The sequence below is a fragment of the Pristis pectinata genome, chromosome 1 (assembly GCF_009764475.1).
Source record: "Pristis pectinata isolate sPriPec2 chromosome 1, sPriPec2.1.pri, whole genome shotgun sequence".
Lineage (NCBI taxonomy): Eukaryota > Metazoa > Chordata > Chondrichthyes > Rhinopristiformes > Pristidae > Pristis > Pristis pectinata.
The window spans coordinates 60144858-60164889 of NC_067405.1; the positions used below are offsets into that span (position 1 = coordinate 60144858).

The 20032-nt window shown below is 37.5% G+C and overlaps 1 protein-coding gene across 2 annotated transcripts in view; it reads right to left on the minus strand.

Annotated features, from left to right (window-relative positions):
• Window positions 1-2952: 2952 nt before the first annotated feature.
• Window positions 2953-20032, minus strand: part of armc8 (armadillo repeat containing 8) — a 105613-nt gene continuing 88533 nt past the window's right edge. For both annotated transcript variants that reach the window (XM_052024340.1, XM_052024331.1), the window contains exons 19-22: window positions 10295-10390; window positions 7335-7407; window positions 6106-6199; window positions 2953-5268 (exon numbers count right to left, since the gene is read on the minus strand). In XM_052024340.1, the coding sequence (XP_051880300.1) occupies window positions 5235-5268; window positions 6106-6199; window positions 7335-7407; window positions 10295-10390 (297 nt within the window). In that variant the 3' untranslated portion in view covers window positions 2953-5234. The remainder of the gene's footprint in view (window positions 5269-6105; window positions 6200-7334; window positions 7408-10294; window positions 10391-20032) is intronic.

The following is a 20032-nucleotide window of genomic DNA, read 5'->3' on the forward strand; positions in this document are numbered from 1 at the left end:
TCCTCATTCAGCAAATCCATCAACACTGGAACAACTTGAGTGAATCTTCACTGTTGTAAATACATCCCTTCTTAGCTGAGGATATCAAAACTGAACACGATGCTCCAGACATGGTCCCACCAAGCACCTGTACAATTGTATTAACACTTCCTTATTCCCGTAATGAAACCCTTGCATAATAAAGACTAACATACCATTTGTCCTCCTTGTTGCTTGCTGAAGTTTTTAGTGTTCAGTCACGTGTACAAGAATACCAAGATCCCCTTGAACATCAACGTTATCCAATCGCTCATCATTTAATTATTTCTCCTGTTATTTGCACCAAAGTGGAAAACCTCACATTTTTCCCCATGATATTTAATCTGTCATGTTCTCACCCATTCACTCAGCTTGTCCATATCCCCATGAAGACTCTCTACATCCTCTGTGCCCTAAATCCCACTTAATTTTTCCGGAAACAGATTTGGAAATGATATCACCTCCTCAGCAAATTATTCAAATTATTGATCTAGATGGTGTATAGCTGGGGTCCAAGCACCAATTTCTGCTGTACCCCATTAGTTACACCAAGAAAGATCAGTTGATTTCCTTTTTGCCTTCTGTTCCATAACCAATTTTCAATCCATATATGTTTAGGACGGAGGAGTAAATAGGAGCACCTTGAGGAAACCCACAGAGTCAAGGGGAGAACATGCAAACTCCACACAGACAACACCCAGTCAGAATCAAATCAGGTGTCTAGAGCTCTGAGGCAGCCGTGCTAACTGCTGTGCCACTTTGGGACATGAATGTTATTTGTAACTTATCAGCCCACGAAGCCACAGCTGGATCAACACAAGTAGAAGACCAAGAGCATGGGGAGAACAGGAAAAATTAGTGGGGGAATGGAACTGCTCTATGAACTGGCTGAAATGATGAAAATAAGACAGGCACCAAGGAATGTAGAGGAGCGATTATTTTTGTGTAGACACAATGTTGTGATTTAGAATCAAATGTGCACCTTCAGTATTCTTGTGCTATCAGAAAAATGATGCGTGATGGAGGAAAGGCAAGGAACATAATAGCATTGAACATTGCAGTGATCTTGAGATTACTGGTACCGCTCATTAATTATTTATCATACACAGCACAGACAGAAAGAGACTGTCCAGATTCTTTTCCTCTTTCTGTTTATCTATTTTCTTCTCCTAGGCTTTCCTTATAATAAGCAAGGGCTGTTCCTTCACAAAGATCAGGTTGTGCAGAATGCAACCTTCCACCTTGAATATTAATACAATTCAACTGAAAAGCTCCAGAAGTCTAGACCACAGAAGTATTCCTTGAGCAAGTCAGTACTGTAATGTTCCACAATGAACTACAATTTCCTTGTGGCAACTTGGCTCTCAATGTAGACCCTGTGTATGGGTCTGGTCCGGAGCTTATCTGCTTTGTGCCTGTGATGCTGCTGAAAGTAAGTTTTTCATTGCACCTGTGCATACGTGTACTTGTGCATATGACAATAAACTCAACTTTGACTTTGAGTCATGGGTTAAAGCAACATCATAAATAGATGATTGCTGTTGAGGAAAAACCTGTTGACAAAGCAGATTGATGAATTGTTTATTGCTCCCAGAATTAATGTGCATTCAGCTGCACTATGTTCTGCCTGTAATTGCACAATAATGGAGCGAAACCCCTTTTGTTTCATGAAAATGGGCAGCCTAAATGAACTGAGGAAAAACAAATGTGTGCAGGAAATTGTACCAAGCAAAGAGTTTGGTAAGTAGAAATAAAGTGACATCATCTCCCTCCGAGTGGAGGGATCATTAGCTCTCCTGCATGCAGTGGTATACCACGAGCTACAAGATATTGCTCACTTTTTGTCAATGGTATCCTGGAAGAAGCTTGAAACACAAGTTCAGAACCAAATGACCATGATGATCGCAGACAATGCAACCCCTATCTTGCTTGAGGCTGCAGCAGCTGGCAAGTAACAGTCATGATCTGTTTAGTGAAGCAATAGTTCTTGTCGAAGCAGAGACAAGAGAATTGCTTCCTTTAGACCCCAAGATTAGGCGTCATGCTGAGTGCCCCTCCCACCCCTCTTTTCTCTAGCCTCTCCCAATACATTGTGTTCTCCCTTTATTCACCCAAAAAACTGAATTCCAAAAGTCTGTTTTTTTTTCAATCCTTCTCTCAAACAGGCACTGACCTGTGATGTATTTTTGGGTGTCCTCTTTAAAGTCATCCTGCTATTTGTATTGCATACATAAGCCTGAACACCAAGGGTCAATAAACTATTGAAACGACAGCATGAACCTGTTCTCTCTAGATATTCACCTCCACTGTTTTTTTAAAATTGAATAGCACTCAGAAGCAAGATCCTCAGATGATTTCTCCTATCCATGCCCCTAATCAAATATCAAATGAAGTATTCCCATGAGTGAGACAAGTCAGCAGAGACTGAGAACTAAACTAGACCTAATATGGCTTCCAACAGTGGGCAGTGCGTTTGCTCTCCAGGACCTTCCAAAAACTCCTCTACTTGGTAATGTATTGTGAAAGACAGAATAACACTTTTTTCATGTGTAGCTGGTAGACATTGGCTTGTTCCATTGCAGAAATTATTTTTTTCTGTACAGTAGTGAAGTAGCAAACATTGATGTAACTGCTCAGCCTTCAAACCCCTCAGGAATTTTAAAGCAGAAATTATTACAAGAGGAATAAAAACTTCAAGTGAAATCTTTGCTTTTTGATACAACTGTGAAACTATGTTGATGTTGTCACTGCAAGAGCTAGTTCAAAAGAAACTGAAATGTGCTATTACTACCATTTAATAGAAGTTTTGTTTTAAAGTTAAAAAAGCATGCAGTCAGCAGTTCATGGATTTGTTTTACTTTAAATGTTTTATGAGTACCACAAGGGATTCTTGACAGATGGAGAAATGCGAGTCTTTAGAATCTTCACAACAGGTTAACTGAAAATCTTTTTTAATAAGAAAATATATATTTCCTGCACAGACACCATGAATGTGAGTACATTATACTGTTATCACAATATACCCTTGTTAATACAGGACATAACTAAAGTTTCATAACCAGTGTTATAAAACACTCTAAGAAGCCACACTTTATTTAATTGACTTCTGTCAATTGAGCTTGAAATGACATCATATAAATGTGATAGTCTCTTCGCAATATATTACATAGACAGTGCTGCTAAAACACCCGAGTATAAAGGCTGAAACCTATTCAAATCAGCTGCAAGTATATACAAAAACTCAAAGAGATCAGTTGAAAATGCAATGTAATAAAACAATCCATTGGGAGTGTACTTAAAATGTAGTGGTCACAACTTGCTTTTAAAAAAGTGTTCTTAGGTTTTTTTTAAAAAGAATTGTTACATATTCAAATCATTCATGCTTGGTGAAAATATTTCAACCTTTGATTTGCATTTTTCCATCCATATTTCGATACACAATCCAAAAATTACCTGCTGAGATAAAGAAAACAGCTGCAAGTAGCCAGGCATTAACACATGCAGCAACCATGACAACACAAGTATGAACAAACACTGGAAATTTCAATGCAAATCCTTACAAAGCTTTCTTTTTTATTTGCCAAGAACCAGAAGAAAAACCTCTTTTTGTACTCCTGTGCTAAACCCCAGTAGTTTACAAATACTAATAAATTTTATGTGGCAGCAGAAGACTAGACAGGTGCTAAAATTCAAATGCCAACACTCAGAGAAAAGGGGTCAAAACCAAAAGTGACAGATCAAACAAGAGTGAACTGGGATATTCGAATTAAAACACTACAAAATTAAAAGAAAACTGCATTCTTTTCAAATGGCCTACACAGGTATTATTTCAACAGTATACTCAGAAAATATCCTCCCAAGCATAACTTTCATCTAAAATGTTTGATTAACTTTTTAATTTTAACCATTATCTGAAAATATCCGAATGGGTGCCACTATTGGGCAACTCAATCCTTGCATTCATGAAAGCAAGAGACAATAATGCAAGGTGAAAGTTTCATTCTGCCACCAGTGGCATTTTTAGTGCTGGCATTGTGAACACTATGAAAATGCCAGTGTTCAGGTAAGTGGATGCACAAGTCATTTACGCAGCAATATCCATTTGTAACTACAGCTTTATTTAGCTGCAATATCAGAAATACCAAACAGGCAGCGTAAAAGCCATCAATGTCGACAGAATTTGGCATGCTTCAAGATATAGGGCTTATCTGTGATGGGCATCCATAATGCTGCTAAGATAGGACGGTTTCCTGAAACTGACCTGCTAATGTTGCTCAGCTTCCAAACAGACCTATGCATAATATCTTCCTCCCTCATGTACAAAGTAACACACAACCCTTGACTCTAAAAGTACATGTCCAGTTGGCAGCACTAACATCAGGTTTTAGTTTGCACTGGAGAAAACCATCACAATCTATTCATTGGTGCCTGCTCTCTGTTACGCCAAAATGGTCAAAGGGAAAGAAGGCAATGCTACTAAAAAGAGTCAATGAAAGTGGGTGAGAGAATTCCTTCATTACCTGTCCCTGAGTTGGATTTATACCTGGATCTTGATGTGAAGGCTGGTGACCAGTACATCCATGTTCCCCTTCCCCGAGGAAAATCTTTTGAGAGTATGAAAAGTTAGAATACATTAGATCAATTCCTAACACTACCTGTGTAGGCCTATAAACAGATGCAGTTCCAAAGGAAACAGATAATTGTGGTTCATCAAATTCATATAATATTTTACATACTCTATAGAGCTTGGAACAGAATCATATAATTTTTCCACACTTCTTAAATATTACATTCTCTTTAGGGTGTTCTGTGTAGGTAAATTCTTTACACCAAGTATAGCCTTCATTCAGCAAACAAAACACTACCCAGAAAAATCTGTAGAAAACACTATTAAAAAACAAAATTCAGAAAAGTAACCAATCACACACTAAATAGCTGCAGCAAGAGTAGATTTTCTTTTCAGATTCAAAGGGGAGGGGAAACAAACATTCTGTAAGATTTTTGTGTGTAAGCAGTCATATTGAGATTGGAATTTTCTCCGCTGCATTGTTTCTTGTTTTCTTCCTGAACGACTAATATTTCTTCATGAATCACTGCACACAAAAACTGCAGTCCAAGGTGACTTGTGCAAAAATGGGTCAGGGATGAGCTCTCCACTGAACCTCCCACCTGCTGTCCATTTAGAGCTTCAGATTGGACCCCAACAGGCTGGCTACTCATGACAGAAATTGCTGCAGTGCTGTTTTTGCCCTGTAATAAATTCAGAATTAGTTTCTTAAATGCTGTTCTTAGTGTAGTCACCTAAGATTACATTAAAGTGTTTATTTAAACTCAACAAATACAAAAGTGATTATTGAGGTTAGGCAGTAAAATAAGGATCACATTTCCTACAGTAACACAATTAATCTCCACATAGATATACATTTCATTGCCAGCGTTTGCAAGGAGTGGGTGCAACAGTGCCTAACTGAAGATACAAAATGTGATACCAAATATACAAATTGCAGCATGGATCTGCTACTGTTAAACATCTGCTGCTAATATTAACTGAAATTTTTTAAATATAAAAGAAAGCTAAATGATTGTTCAAATAAAATGAACATCTATGATTAACAGAAATACTTTAAAAACCATAACCACACAGACAATATCTACAAATAAATACTTCAAGACAAAGCTCAGGTCAATTCTATGTTTCAAACAGAATTTAAAACAAAAACCAAGAATAGGCTTAGAAGAGCCAGACAGCAGGAGAGCAGAATTCAACTAACACTGCTGGTCCAAAACTTAACGAGAGAGTGAATATACTTTTATCTTCTCCTATATGCCCCTAAATGCATGACTAGAATTTCAAATCTGTGCAGAACATATTTTTAATTTCAGTCTTACATTTGTTTTACTTTCTAATGATTGCACTAACGAGATCTCTAATATAACATACATAAAATTTCAAACATAAGCATGTAAGGAATTACAGGAGTGAGCTATTTTTGGCACATGCTGCTGGAGGGCATTTATGACATTAACCAAGTGATGTAAGCTATTTCAGCCAACACAAGATTCAACACAAATTTTGTCAATGCTTACTTGTCAGAAAGGTTGAGATCTGTAGTTTGAACCAATTTATGTAAAATATCTACAACACCCAACTCTCTCAGCTTATCTTGACGTTCATGAGAACCTAATAAAATAAAATACAAGTTATATCTTCACTATCACCTGTCAATTTAATATATGTAGTACCCTACATCCTACAAATTGACATTTCCTTCACACTTTTAATTTAAAGTAATAGCAAACTGTACAATAAAAGCACTTTATTTAGAATTATGGGTATTTATGGCCCATATGAAACATCATTGAATTTTTCTTAATTAAGGCACATGTTTAATTGCCAGTATTTTTAAAAAGAAAACCCTTCTAAATGAAAAACTAAACAAGTAATATTTAGTAAGGGTTCTGCTTCCAGAACAATGGATAAGGTAGCATTGTGGTTCATTTAGTGGAATCAAGGGAGAAAGGTTTAAAAGTAAAGGAGGTGAGGGGAGAAGAGAGTGGAAAAGGAGGAAAGGCAACTCAGGGAGGCAGTCAGGGGAAGGGAGACTTAGGGAGAGGGTTCTAAAGGTGTACTATTAGCTGAGGAAAAGGGTATAGGGCAAGACTGCATGTCTGACTGCTCCATGTACATGTGGGGTAGCTGGTAGCCATTCTAGGTTTAAAGAAATTACGCAGAGGCATTTTCGACCCTTCAGAAACAGAATGGAGGCAAGTCATCCTGCCTAAGAGAAAAGAGAGGGGAACTACTGGGCTACCACCAGAGGCCTGGAGCATCGATCAAAAAGAAAACTTTCCGAATCTCACCATGGTAGCTGAGACTTTTAATTTCAAGTAATTAAATAAATTTGGAAATCGCTGCTATCAGTAATTCTAATAAAATGACATGTGAATCAGACAGGGTTTTATGATAATTTGGCAGTTTCATGGTCTTCATTATTGATAATTGCTTTTTATTCCAAATTTATTATTTCAGTTTTAATTCCCCAGCTGCCATGGGATTCAAACTCAAGCCTCCAGATTTATACTTCAGGTCTCTTGATAATGATCTAATAACATCTTCTTCATCTTGTTCTGAATGCAAAACCCATACTAAAAACTATCCAATGCAAACAATTAGCCTTTTAATAATAGTTAGAATATCTTCAGGAAGAAAAACTGACAATTAAACAAGTTCTTTACTTATGACAAATATTGGATCTAAATAATGTTCTTTGTGAGCTACAAGCAGCCTTAATGCTAAAGGCAATTACAGATCTTACCTTCCTCTTCACTCCATATAAGATTAGATATACAAAAAGTAGCAGCCAACTGGAGCTTTACATTTGAATGACCCTGGAAAATAATTAATTATGTTAATAGACAAAAGGGCTAACAGAAGACAAAATATATTTAATGCTAGTTCCCCACTCCATTGAAATACCTCTCAGAACATCAGGATGAGCAGAAGGGGAAAAGAGCAGGGACTGGGATGTTTGTGGTGAGGGATGTGCAAGACTGGAGATATTTGCAGAGATAGGGAAGAAGATTTAAAATGGAGGTGATGAACTGTGAGCTAATTTAGATCAGTAAGGATTTGTTATGGGATAGAAATGGGCAATGCAATAGTGGATATATTTTTAACAAAAATATCATATAGAATAGGGAATAACCTTGCCACCCTTCTTTACCAAGGAGACACATTAAATAAGTTGATTTTACTGGTGCAAGACACATCTCAATAATCATCTCTAAAGTGAACCAGTGATTCTTGGTACAGTTTAAGACCAGTATCATTCTCAAGCACCACAATTGCTCCTTTCCAAAAACACCATTGGAAAATCTGGCATGAATGGCATCCACACTGTGCAGTCTCATCAAAATAGGCCTAACTGAGCTTGGTCTTAGAAAGTTGTGACAAAGAGTCTTAATGCTGATTTGCTTTCCACAGATACTGCCTGACCTGCTGAGTGTTCCCAGCATTTTCTGTTTTAATTTCAGATTCCCAGCATCTGCAGTATTGGTACTACTAAGGCCAACCGATGCTTGTACTTGTATACAAATGCAACCTAAATTAGTCACCACAGGGTTCCTTTCATGGAAGATAAGTCATAGAACAGTATTTAAGTAGTTCTACAGATGAACTTGTACTGAAGTCTAAAAAGCATCAAGTGATTTCCTCAACTACAACTCACCCTTCACACACACCCCTCCAAACATCAGCAGGGGGCAGAAGAATGATTGAAGGGGGCAGGGGGAAATGACATGCAATATGGTAAAGATTATAGCACCATGAATATCCCTGTGACTTGGTCTGCTATAATGTTTTAACCCTTGTCATGAATATGAAAACAACAGCCGTAATTTGCATTTGTATTGTACCTTGTGCAAAGCATAAATGCATTTTTGCCCCAAACTAAAGGATTGTCCATTTTTTTGATACTGGGTCACAGAAGGAGATTCAGAACAGATTACCAAGAAGCTTAGTGAAAGTCGATTTAAGGAGCAGGAAAGAGGGGGCAAGGCTTTAAGGAAGCGAATTTAGAAATTCCCGGTCAAGATAGCTGAAATCATGGCTGCTAATAAAATCAAGGATTAAGAGTCCAAAATCTGCAGATCTAGTATCTTGTGGGACCAGAAGAGGTATTGAGAAAGATGGAGAAAAATATAGGGATTTGAAAGCAAAGATGAGAATTTTAAAATAGAGGACTATCAGATCAGGAACCTGTGTAAGTCACCAAGTACATGGGCAATGGGAAGTTCAGATACAAGCAGAAAGTTTTGAATGAGGGTAAGTTTAAGTAGGATGGAAGATGGGAAGTCAGAACAAAGAATACTAAAAGTAATAAAGGTAAAGGATGAGGGCTTCAGCAGCAGATCAGTTGCGGTAACATCAGAGTCAGGCAACGTCACAGGGGTGTACATAATCTGAGTAATGAAGTGGATGCAAGCTTGAAAGCTTATCTCAAAATTAAACACAAAAATTAGCCTCAGACTGTTGCCCAGAATAGACCAAGAAACAAAGTGTGTTTAAGGGGCAAAGACAAAGGTTTCAATCTCACTAATATTTAGTTGGAGAAAATTTCTACCTCCCCAACACTGGATTTCTGACTAGCAGTTTAACAGCTCAGAGACAGTGGAGGGCTCCAGAGAGAAGGTGATGAAATAGAATTAAGAGTCAAGAGTATATCTGAGGAACCACATGTTTTTGGATGAAGGATAGTGTGGTGTCTTAAGGACTGCAGATGTCAAGATGAAGAAAGTCAAATAATTTATTTGAATCATTTCACAAAAATTGGAACCTGTGATTTCAAACCTGGCCAAAAGTGTGATTTAAGTAAGAAAGACAAGGAATTGCAAGAAAGATGAGCACAGCTTTAGGAGATGACAACACATACCACAAGGACTTGGATGGAAAATGCAGCTTGACCTTGGATAGTTTGTACAAAACAAAGTGAATTTCAATTTTTAATGAGTTCTATGTGAAATGTACTGCTAATGAAATTATCTAAAAGTTGTTTGGCATAAGTATTTATCACACCATATTTAAAATAAGAAATTAAAACATAACCAGTAACCTATAATTTAATTTGATTAGCTTTCCAAATTTCAATAAGACATTATTTGTGGTTTTCCTGCAAAATTTCCTTTGTAGATATTTTAATAATTGAACACTCAAAGCATTTCTCCACCTAAAGACTGATTCCTCAGATTTATTTACAAGACAGAGCAGATATAATTTTTAATGCATTGGTAGTGATAGAAATTTATTGATCAAAAATCAGATCCCACAAATCCAGTCACATTGGATAAAATGAACTTCATTCACAATAAAATACCTTGAAGAGACATCAATGCCAAGTATGATTGAGAAGTGCAATGTTTAAGAAAATTCTATGATGCTTGGATATTTTTACCGGTGTGTTATAAAAAAAGTGTCCTGGATAAATTTAAACATCCAGTATTATAATATTAAAGCCCACATATCCAATGATAAAAACATAGAGCCTTGCTAGTGTTTGTAGTAGATAAAATCCCCTTGAGCAGTGGCTCCTGCAACATTAAAACATCATGCACAGCAAAGCACATTCACCTTGATTTGAACAATGAATGTGAACCAGTTAGTCTTTGGAAAGAGACAGCATTTGTTTACTACTATAGTGGAACTAAACTAGTAAATAAATGAATATCAATACCAAAAGAAAATATTTATTATCTGAAATATGAGGAAGAAATTACTTACCATGTAGTATTTAATTTTTTGTAAAATGTCATCATTTGTCATGATGAGGTCCTTTGCGGTTGTTCCATCTGCTATATTAGCAAGTATGCATAATGTCTAAATGGTATTAAAAATAGCATTTTTCAGTAAATCAGCAGAGATTCAGAACATAATATATGAGAGTACAGGGTCACCGAATCAGACAAAATTAAGTAAACCTTCTTATCATAAGTATAGACTCAAACAAACAAGCCAATTTTTTTGACAAGGCAACTCAATATTTTTTTTGAATTGGGAACAATCATATTGGAGACAAAATCAGCATAATGTACAGCTTGTTTTTACCATACCTAATAAAAAAAAACATGAAAATGGATGTGGACTAATGATTTTGGCAACATGAAACAATTTTCTGTAAACACTCTCCCATATCCAGAGCTTAGTTGAATTCCTGCACCATACAACCTGCATTTGCACAGCACAGTAAATTTAACATAGAAAACCATTCTAATATAATGGAAGATTTTAAATGGGGTGACTAAAAGGTCAGTCAAAAAGATGGTGACAACAAACCCACAATCTCTAACAACAAGGACAAGGAATAGGCGTATGGGAATATCCCCACCTGCGGACTCCCCTCAAATTCACACATTATCACAACTAACACATGGTATTTTTACATACATTCACACACAATCAATTCCTTGGCATGCCCTTTCCAGACACTTGGAAAAAAAGACTGCACTTTTCTTGTGTGAATTGCAAAAGGCTAACATGTTAAAGGAGCAGGCTCCAACTTTAAAAGCAAGATCCTACTCTGCTTGTAAGTCTCACCACAAGGGTAATTCAGAAAATGGTGGAAATATATGGCAGCCCACTAAGCCATACTCTAGCTTGGCCAGCTGCCAAAATCTTGCAGCAAAATTCAATTTTTCTGGTATTTATAGACATTCAAAAACATTTCAAAGCTATTAGAAATTAATCAAACTATTTTTTTTAAAAATTCCATTAAAAACAATCTAACTTGGTTCAAATTTCCTAAGACAGGTGTTGGGGAATTGAAATAATTTCACACTCCAATAACTTCCTACTAGAGATATAACAGCTCCAAGTTTATGTTCTCACAATATACAGCAGATTAGCATCTAATCTGAATCACCAGTACCATAAGGTTGGCTTCTCCATGCCAAAATCGATTTTGGAAAGTTCACTCACTGTCTACTAGGTCAGAGTATCCTAACATCAGCATTTAAAACCAGCAGCCTACATATCTCAGTTCTGTTAGCACTTCTATTTTTTCAACCTTTTATTTCTCATCTACATGCACTCTCTCAACATCATCATCCCAAATAATAGTCAATTTTCACATGCCTGCTGCAGGTTCCTAGATTTCTGGAGCATCAGACTGCTAGTCCAACATCCAACACCAGTTGAGCAAGATTCTTCTCCAGCTAACTGTTGGAAAAACTGAACCATTGCCTTTAATCCTCATCATAAGTTCCATTTTCTTGCCACCAACTGCATCCCTTTCTCTGACATCTATTTAAAACTTAACCAGGGATGGTATCATACTTAATCGATAAGTGCATGTCATTACAAAGAACAATCATACCTTCACAACACTGCATAACCAGCCTGCCATTGGTCATCTGCTGAAACCTTTATTCACAGCTTTACCACCTCTAACTTTAACCAGACACTTTCTTTTTACTCTTGGTAAACATCCAAAATTCAGCTGCCTATATTCTAAACTGCACTAAATCCTGTTCATCTGGCATTCATGTGCTAGCTGATCTATATTGGCCCTCTGTTAAGCAATACTCATCTTTAAACTTCCGCCGTGGTATTGCCTCTCCCTGTGAGTCTCCTCCAGCTTTACAATGCTCTAAAGGTATCTCTGTTCCTCAAATTGTGGCTACTTAAATTATTTACAAATTCAGTCACTTCAAAGATGGCTTTGCTTTCGGCTACTGAGATCCTAAGCTTTGGAAGACCCACTGTAAACTTTTCAATGTTTTTGTCTCTTTCCTCCTCCAAGATATTTCAACATCAAACAACTCTATATAAACATTTAAGTTTTATTACCTAATATATATTACATATTTTACTCAATAGATATATAAATAATTATGGCTGGTGACAGATCGAAGCTCTTTAGCAACATAATTAAAGTCATTAATATTAATTGTAAGGTAAGTGCAATACTGCCTATGTAATTAGGCATATAATTAAAATTAAGTTATGAAAATCTGCTTTATTACATCTATTTTTGCTAATATGAGCAATTTATTAATTTCGCTGATTCAACATTATGCTCTATGTAGACATGCTTGCGACAAATAGAAACTGTATAAGCATAAGCCAAAGTTTCCAAATTATTTTTTTACTGTTGAATACTAACTGCGAGCCATTTGCAGAAATACTGTCGATATGTTCATCTATTTTAAATGCAATTGATGTCTACAAATTTCAACTCAAGAAGTAACAGGGCTGTGATCACTGGGCTTTTATTGAAGTGCACAGCTGAAGCAGAACTGAAATACTCCAAGGCAGACCCTTAACAAAATGAGGGGTAAAGGGATATTCAGCTATCGTGAATCATGGTAGAAGGCATAAAAACTCTTCAGAAATAGAGAGGAATCCAGAGTCTAGTGAGAATGAGTAAATCACAGAAACTAGAATTAACAAACATTAATAAGAAAATTAATGGGACTAAAAGCAGACAATTCTGTTGGACCTAATGACGTAAAGTTGAAGCAACTACGCAGATGGTAGATGAAAAGATTTCAATTTTGTGTCGATTCTGGCTCAGTCAATAGCATTCACCTCTGACTCATAAGGTTCAAGTCTCAAACTCGAAACATGAGCATCATAGCTGACATCTCAGTGCAGCACCATGGAAATGCAGCAGTTTCAGGTGAGATGTCAAGCGATGGTCCAGTCTCTGGTGGACACAAAAGATCCCAATGAACAATTTTTAAAAAGACTGTTCAGAAAAGAAACAGACTCTCATGCAAGGCCTCCATTTGTTACTTTGAGTTTCTACCTTTTAAACCAATAGAAAAACAAATTTTGATACCAGGATATTCTTCAGAAAGAAAATGAATACACCTGGAAAGGATTTGTGAAGATCACTGTTCAACCACTGCTCAGTGTGTCACTGAGCAGAACGTTGAAATTTGAAAAGTAGGACTTGGCTCAATCTCAACTGAAGTAGCACTGTGAATAATAGAAACAATGTACCATTGGTCATTTTCTGCAGGTCATTGCTTGTGGATGATGAACAAGGACAGGATAGTGCTTTACGGTGATTTAGTCTTCTGTTTAACTGCCTGTTAGTATTCGTTCACCAGGTCTCTTGAATTGGATTGGTGATTCACTGTGCACTCGACAGGGCAGTCAGAAACAAATTAAAAATATTGAGAGAATCGCACGTCAAGGAACAATGAACCTTCAATAACAAACAAATGATGAAAGTACAGAGTTCAAACCAATATAGTGAGAGTATGACAATCTTCAGAAAATGTCTTTGACTCTCTTAACATCCACAGGCATAGAAATTCAATTGCATTTGAAAGGGAGCATTAAGCTTGTACCGTGCGTGCCGATGAAGCTGGGTTGTGGTAATCCATTCTGAACCTAGTAAAAGTGTCTGTGCATATACAATATTTTGCTCCCCTCGTCAGTATGCAATTAACAATGATTAGAGCTGCAAAACTATCCACTGCCAACACATTCATGTATAATGCACCAATTGATGTCAAGGCTCCTAACCCTGTCCATCAAACTACAGCATTGCTAGAAGTACCTATAGTACACTCTGTTGAAACAGTAAGAAGGGAGGCAATACAGGAGAGAGTGTGTGCCTACTGCTACAACATCATGGACTTTCATATCCTCATGCAAGAAAACAGTTCAGTTATGAGGAGAGACTGGAGAAGCCAGATCTGTTCTCCTTTAAGTGGAGGAGGTTAGGAGGGGACATGATTTACATATATAAAATTATGAGGGGTGATGATAGGGTAGACTGCAGGAAACTTTTTCCCCCCATATCAGAGGTAGATAAAACTATAGGTTTAGGGCAAGAGGGAAAAGATTTAAAGGGGATATGAGGGGGACCTTCTTCACCCAGAGAGAGAGTGGTGAGTACCTGGAATGCACTGCCTGAGAAAGTGGTTGAAGCTGGGTTGCTGAGAGCATTGAAGTGTCTAGATGACCACTTGAATCACATAGACATAGAAGGCTATGGACCAAGTGCTGGAAGATGGGATTAATATCGAAGAGTGCCCCATGGTTGGTGAGGACAAGTTAGGCTGAATGGTCTGTTTCCTGCTGTACAATTTTGTGATTCCATGACTTTCACAAGATCACAAGAGAAGGGAACAGAAGCAGGCCATTCGGCCCATCGAGTCTGCTCCAAGGAAAAGGGAAAAACTGAGAAATGTGGGGGAGGAAGAAGAAAACAAAAAGTTTAGAAGTTTAAATGGAATGAAAAAATAAAAAGGAGCTGGGAACTGAAATAACTTCAATAAGTCTCCCCCAAATTGGAAGGATACAGGAGGAAATTGCATGATGTAATTCCATCTGTCAAGGTGAAAACAATAGTTCCTTCTAAATGCACTCACAAATGCTAACTTTTGTAGACATAAGCAGAGGGAAGGACGTGATTTCAATGAAGGTGGTGCAGAGGAGATTCACTGGGATGTTGCCTGGAATAGAAGGTTTCAGTTATGAGGAGAGACCGGATAGGCTGGGTTTGTTTTCCTTAGAGCAGAGGAGGCTGAGGGGGCGTACAAAATTATAAGAGGCATAGATAGGGTAGATCATAAGACATTTTTTCCATGGCAGAGGTGTACAAAACCGGAGGTCATAGGTTTAAAGTGAAGTAAAAAGATTTAGAGGAGATCTGAGAAAGAATTTTTTCATCCAAAGGATGATTGCAACACACTGCTTGAGGAAGTGGTGAAGGCAGGTACTCTCACAACATTTAAGAAGCATCTGAATGAGTGCTTGAACTGCCAAGGCACAGTAGGCAACAGACTAAGAAGTGCTGGTAAATGGGAATAATATAGACAGGTACTTGACGGTTGGCATGGACATTGCAGGCCAAAGAGCCTGTTTCTGTGCTCTATGACTGTATGACAACCCATAAAAGCAGCACTCACATACTGCATAGCTTCTAATACTAGAGCGCACATACACAACTCCACGACATCGGCTATTCTAATAATCTCTCCTTCCCAGCACTTCCTTTCCCAGCACTTCCTAACAACACCCACACCTCAGATCACACTATCACATCGATTGAATATCATACAGTTACAGCAATTTCCTCTTTGCCTCATGGGATAAGGTTACAGATTACCCTATGAAGCAGAAGGATCTTCCAAATTATAAATGTTTATGAGGCTTGAGAGAGTTCACTTCATTATAGGCTTTGGACCATCTTTGGACATTGCCTTTACTGAAACTGAGGATGTTCCAGCAGGTCCAAATCACTCCATTCTGGAGCAAGCGTAATTTAAAGAATGAACAAACTTGTATTTGCATATGGCCTTATCTTACTCTTTGAATATCCTAAAGCATTTCCCAAGCAATTAAATACTTGCAGTTACTATTGTCAATTGACGTCCCATGAATAGTTAAAAAAACACAAATGACCAATTAAACTGCACTTTGAAGGTGCTGGTTGGCATGAGGTTGCTACTTAGATATCTGGGAGAGTTAAAACTAAAACAGAAATTGTTGCACTGAAAAAGTCGGGGATAATTTATAAGAATCCAAAATTATTAATATTTACACAGTCCATCAAAACAACAAAGAACTGTGCCTGAAACATTAAACTCCTTTCTCTCTTCACTAGCATTCCTTAAATCACTCCATGTTTCTAACATTTCCTGTTGATGTGTTAGATTCCCAGTATTTTATACATCTAATTGCTCTTCAAAGAGTTACAATACATCCAGCAGCTGGAGTAATTTCTTGACACGTTAATAACCTAGTCTTGACTTCTTTCAATTTTGCAAGAAATTAAACATTAACACCCGCACATTCACACTGCTTGAAAAAAAACAGCTGGTGTTTACAGTTGCTGTTGGATAAATATGCAAATGGACAACTCTTTCCCAATAGGCAAGTTGCAGCCCTAAGTATAATTCCAATCATATGTCCTTACCTTCATGTCATACAACTGTACGACAAACACACACCAGCCACATTGTGGAATTGTAAGTAAATTTAGCCAAGGAATTGTATTAGATTGGAAGCCATGACTTGCTCTGTTTAAAGACATTCATACCCATTATCATTCTCTTTGAACAATGATAGCATTCTTATCTCAAATAATCTATCACTCCCAGGTTCACAACTCGCTCTTTGAATACTGGGATAACAGAAGTCACCATGGCAAGCAGGAACTTCATTGTTAGATAAATACAAAAACCTTAGCCTGAGCTATTGCCTCTTGTTCTGTTTGTCATTTCTAAGTCATATCCTTTACAGTGTTCTGTAAAAACAGATTCCATTTTTATCAGAACACGATTTTAATTCAGAATTTACAAACTCCTGCATCAAAGTTAACAGCTGTGCAACCCCCTCACCTTGCTCCTCGGTGGTGAATGAAGTAAATTAATTTTACACAACAGGTTTCCTACTCAACACACTTATACATCATTTTTAAAGCAGGCTGTCTGCTATTTAACAGTCTTTATAATCATCTTAAAAAAAATTGTTTTCATTTATCACATGCCTATCCATTTCCTTCATCAGCACATCAGAGACTTGATATCCTATGGCAACCTGCCTCCTGATTCTGCAAAGTCTTTCCACCACCCACAAGGCACAAGTCAGCAGTATAATGAAATGCTCTCCATTTGTTTGGAGGAGTGCATCTCTAACAACACTAATGCTTGATACCATCTAAGACATAGCAGCCCACTTGTTTGGCACCTCATCCATCACCTTAAATAATCAGTCCCTTCTCCACTGATGCAATGTGTCTACAGTACCACTTGCAAGACACACTACAAAAAATTGTCAAGGATTCTTTAAACGCACATCCCAAAACTTCAACCTCTGGCAGCTCAGACAAGGACTGCAAGCGCACACCACCTCCACCCCCACCATCAAATCATACAACATTTTTATTTTACAGAAATATATTATCTTTTCTTTGCTGTCCGGATAAAAACTTAAAAGTACTACATACCGCTGATAAACAAGGAAAATCCTCTACATTACTTCTAATTCAGCTTTCCATTACCAGTTTTAATTACATTGCTTTCTTGTATCTTCTTTAAAACATATTCTTAGTCTTAAACTGCTTTTAAATGCTTTTTAAGTCTGTGAATGAGATTTTAGTTTTATTTTTCCCCTCATGACAATATGTAGTAAAACTCCATTAATTTGTTGGTGCCAGACTAGCAGATTTTCCAGGCTATTTAACATTATTCCTACTACTACACCATTTTAATTCACTTTTTTTTTATTAAGCTGCTACACAGTAGAATAAAACATTTTCAAGTGAAACTGACAAGTTTAAAGGGCACAGGAAATACAAAGTCCCTGTAAGTTTCAAGGGAGGAGAACCAAATCAGTTGCAAAGGAGTGTGGGAACCGGACTCCAGTGAGCTTAGAGGGAGTGCGGGAACCAGGACCCTGGTGTGTTAAAGGAAGTGTGGGAACTGGAGCCCTGGCATTTGAAAGGAAGTGTAATTTTGGTTTAAACTTTTAAAGTTTAGTATATTACATTATAATGAAATTAGTGGCATCATTTTCAATAGAATGGATGAGTTCACTCATTTCCATCCTAATCACCTTTCATTTACTACCTCCAAATTCACATGCAATTTCACCCTTTCTCTCTAGCAGTTCCCAGTCTGTTGACATCACATTATGTTATAAATGCCTGCACTACCGAAAACAGTTACCTCTAAAGCATTTTGTACCTTTCTGGTTCCATGTAAAACTTTTTTTTAAAACCTTATTTACACAGCACAGTAACAGGCCCTTCCGGCCCAACAAGGCCACACTGCCCAATTACATCCTTGTTAACCTACTAACCCATACGCCTTTGGAATGTGGGAAGAGGAAACCCATGCAGTCATGGGAAGAACGTACAAGCTCCTTACAGGCAGCAGCAGGAATTGAACTCAGATTGCTGGTGCCGTAATAGTGTTGCGCTAACCGCTACGTTACCGTGCCCATGGAGATCAATAGGCTCATTGCTTGCTCTTGCCCCACTGAACATCTCTTCATTCCTCGACTCTATCTTGTTCCATCCACCCCCATCCCACCCAATCCCTTCCCACCTACATCATCCAGGACAATCTCACACACCATCCACCATTTTGACAACTTCCAATTCCCTGGTGCCCACTGCTTCATCTGCCCCTATACACCTCCATTCCCCATCAGGAAGGTCTTCTAGACCTACACTTCTTTCTGGAACGCATACTCAACCAATTCCCCTCTGCTAACACTCATCTGCCTGACAGAACTTGTTCTTACCCTGAACAACCTCTCTTTTGATTCCTCTCACTTCTACAAATCAAATGTGTAGCCATGCCACACACATGGCACCAGCTACACCTGTTTTTTTGTTGGCTACATGGAGCAGTACTTGTTCCAAACCTCCTCTGGCACCATGCCAACTCATCCTCCGCTACATCAACGATGCAGGTGGAACTCATCAATTTTATCAACTTCACTACTAACTTCATAAATTCTACCCCACCCTCAAATTCAATTGGACTATTTCTGACACCTCACTCACCTTTCTGGATCTCTGTATCTTCATCTTAGAAGACAAACTATGCACTGACATTTAATATAAACGCACTGACTCCGATAGCTATCTGGATTATACCACCTCCCACCCAGTTTCTTGTAAGGATGTCATCACTTTCTCTCAGTTTCTTCATCTCCACCACATCTGAACCTTATATTTATTCATGTTATATTGCATATATCTTCTCTCTTCCTCAGTTCAATTGCCAAACCCTCTTGAAGTGTCTTTGTACTTTACAAACTACTCACAATCCCACCTAGTTTTGTATCATTGTCAGATTTGGAAAGAAGACATTTTGTCTCCTCAACCAAATTGTTGATGTAGATTGCCAAAGGTTGGGGCTCAATTACCAACCCCAGTGGTACCCTACTCTTGTTGACCAACTGCTTGTGTGAGAACTTATCAAAAACCTTCTGAAAATCTAAATATACTACTTCTACTGGTTCTCCCTTTTCTATTCCAAGAATCACATCTTCAAAAAAACTTTAACAGATGAGTCAAATATAATTTTGCTTTCATAAATTCATGCTAGTTCTGCTCATATTTTTTTTGGGGTGTCTGTCATTATATCCTTCATTATAGAATCCAGCCTTTTCCTTACCATTGATGTAAGATTAACAGGTTAGTTATTCTTCCTCTTCCTCCTTTTTTAAATAGTGGGGTCATATCTGCTACTCTTCAATTTGCAGGAACCATTTTTCTCTTTTAATTTTATCTTTTAAGTAGTTTCCCAATTTTAAACTAACTTTTTAAATATTTCCATGGAGTAAAATAAAGACTGGAACATGCATACAAAATTAATGTAGAAGCTGAAATAAATTAAACATTTAATTATAAATTAATTATTATTTAAGCAGGTATGGAAATTGAAAATTTTTATATGTATGAATAACAAGCCACAAATATAAAATCAGCTCCTTGGGCCCTAACAGCTTGTCAAGGATTAATTATGTGGGCCATTAAAATATTGT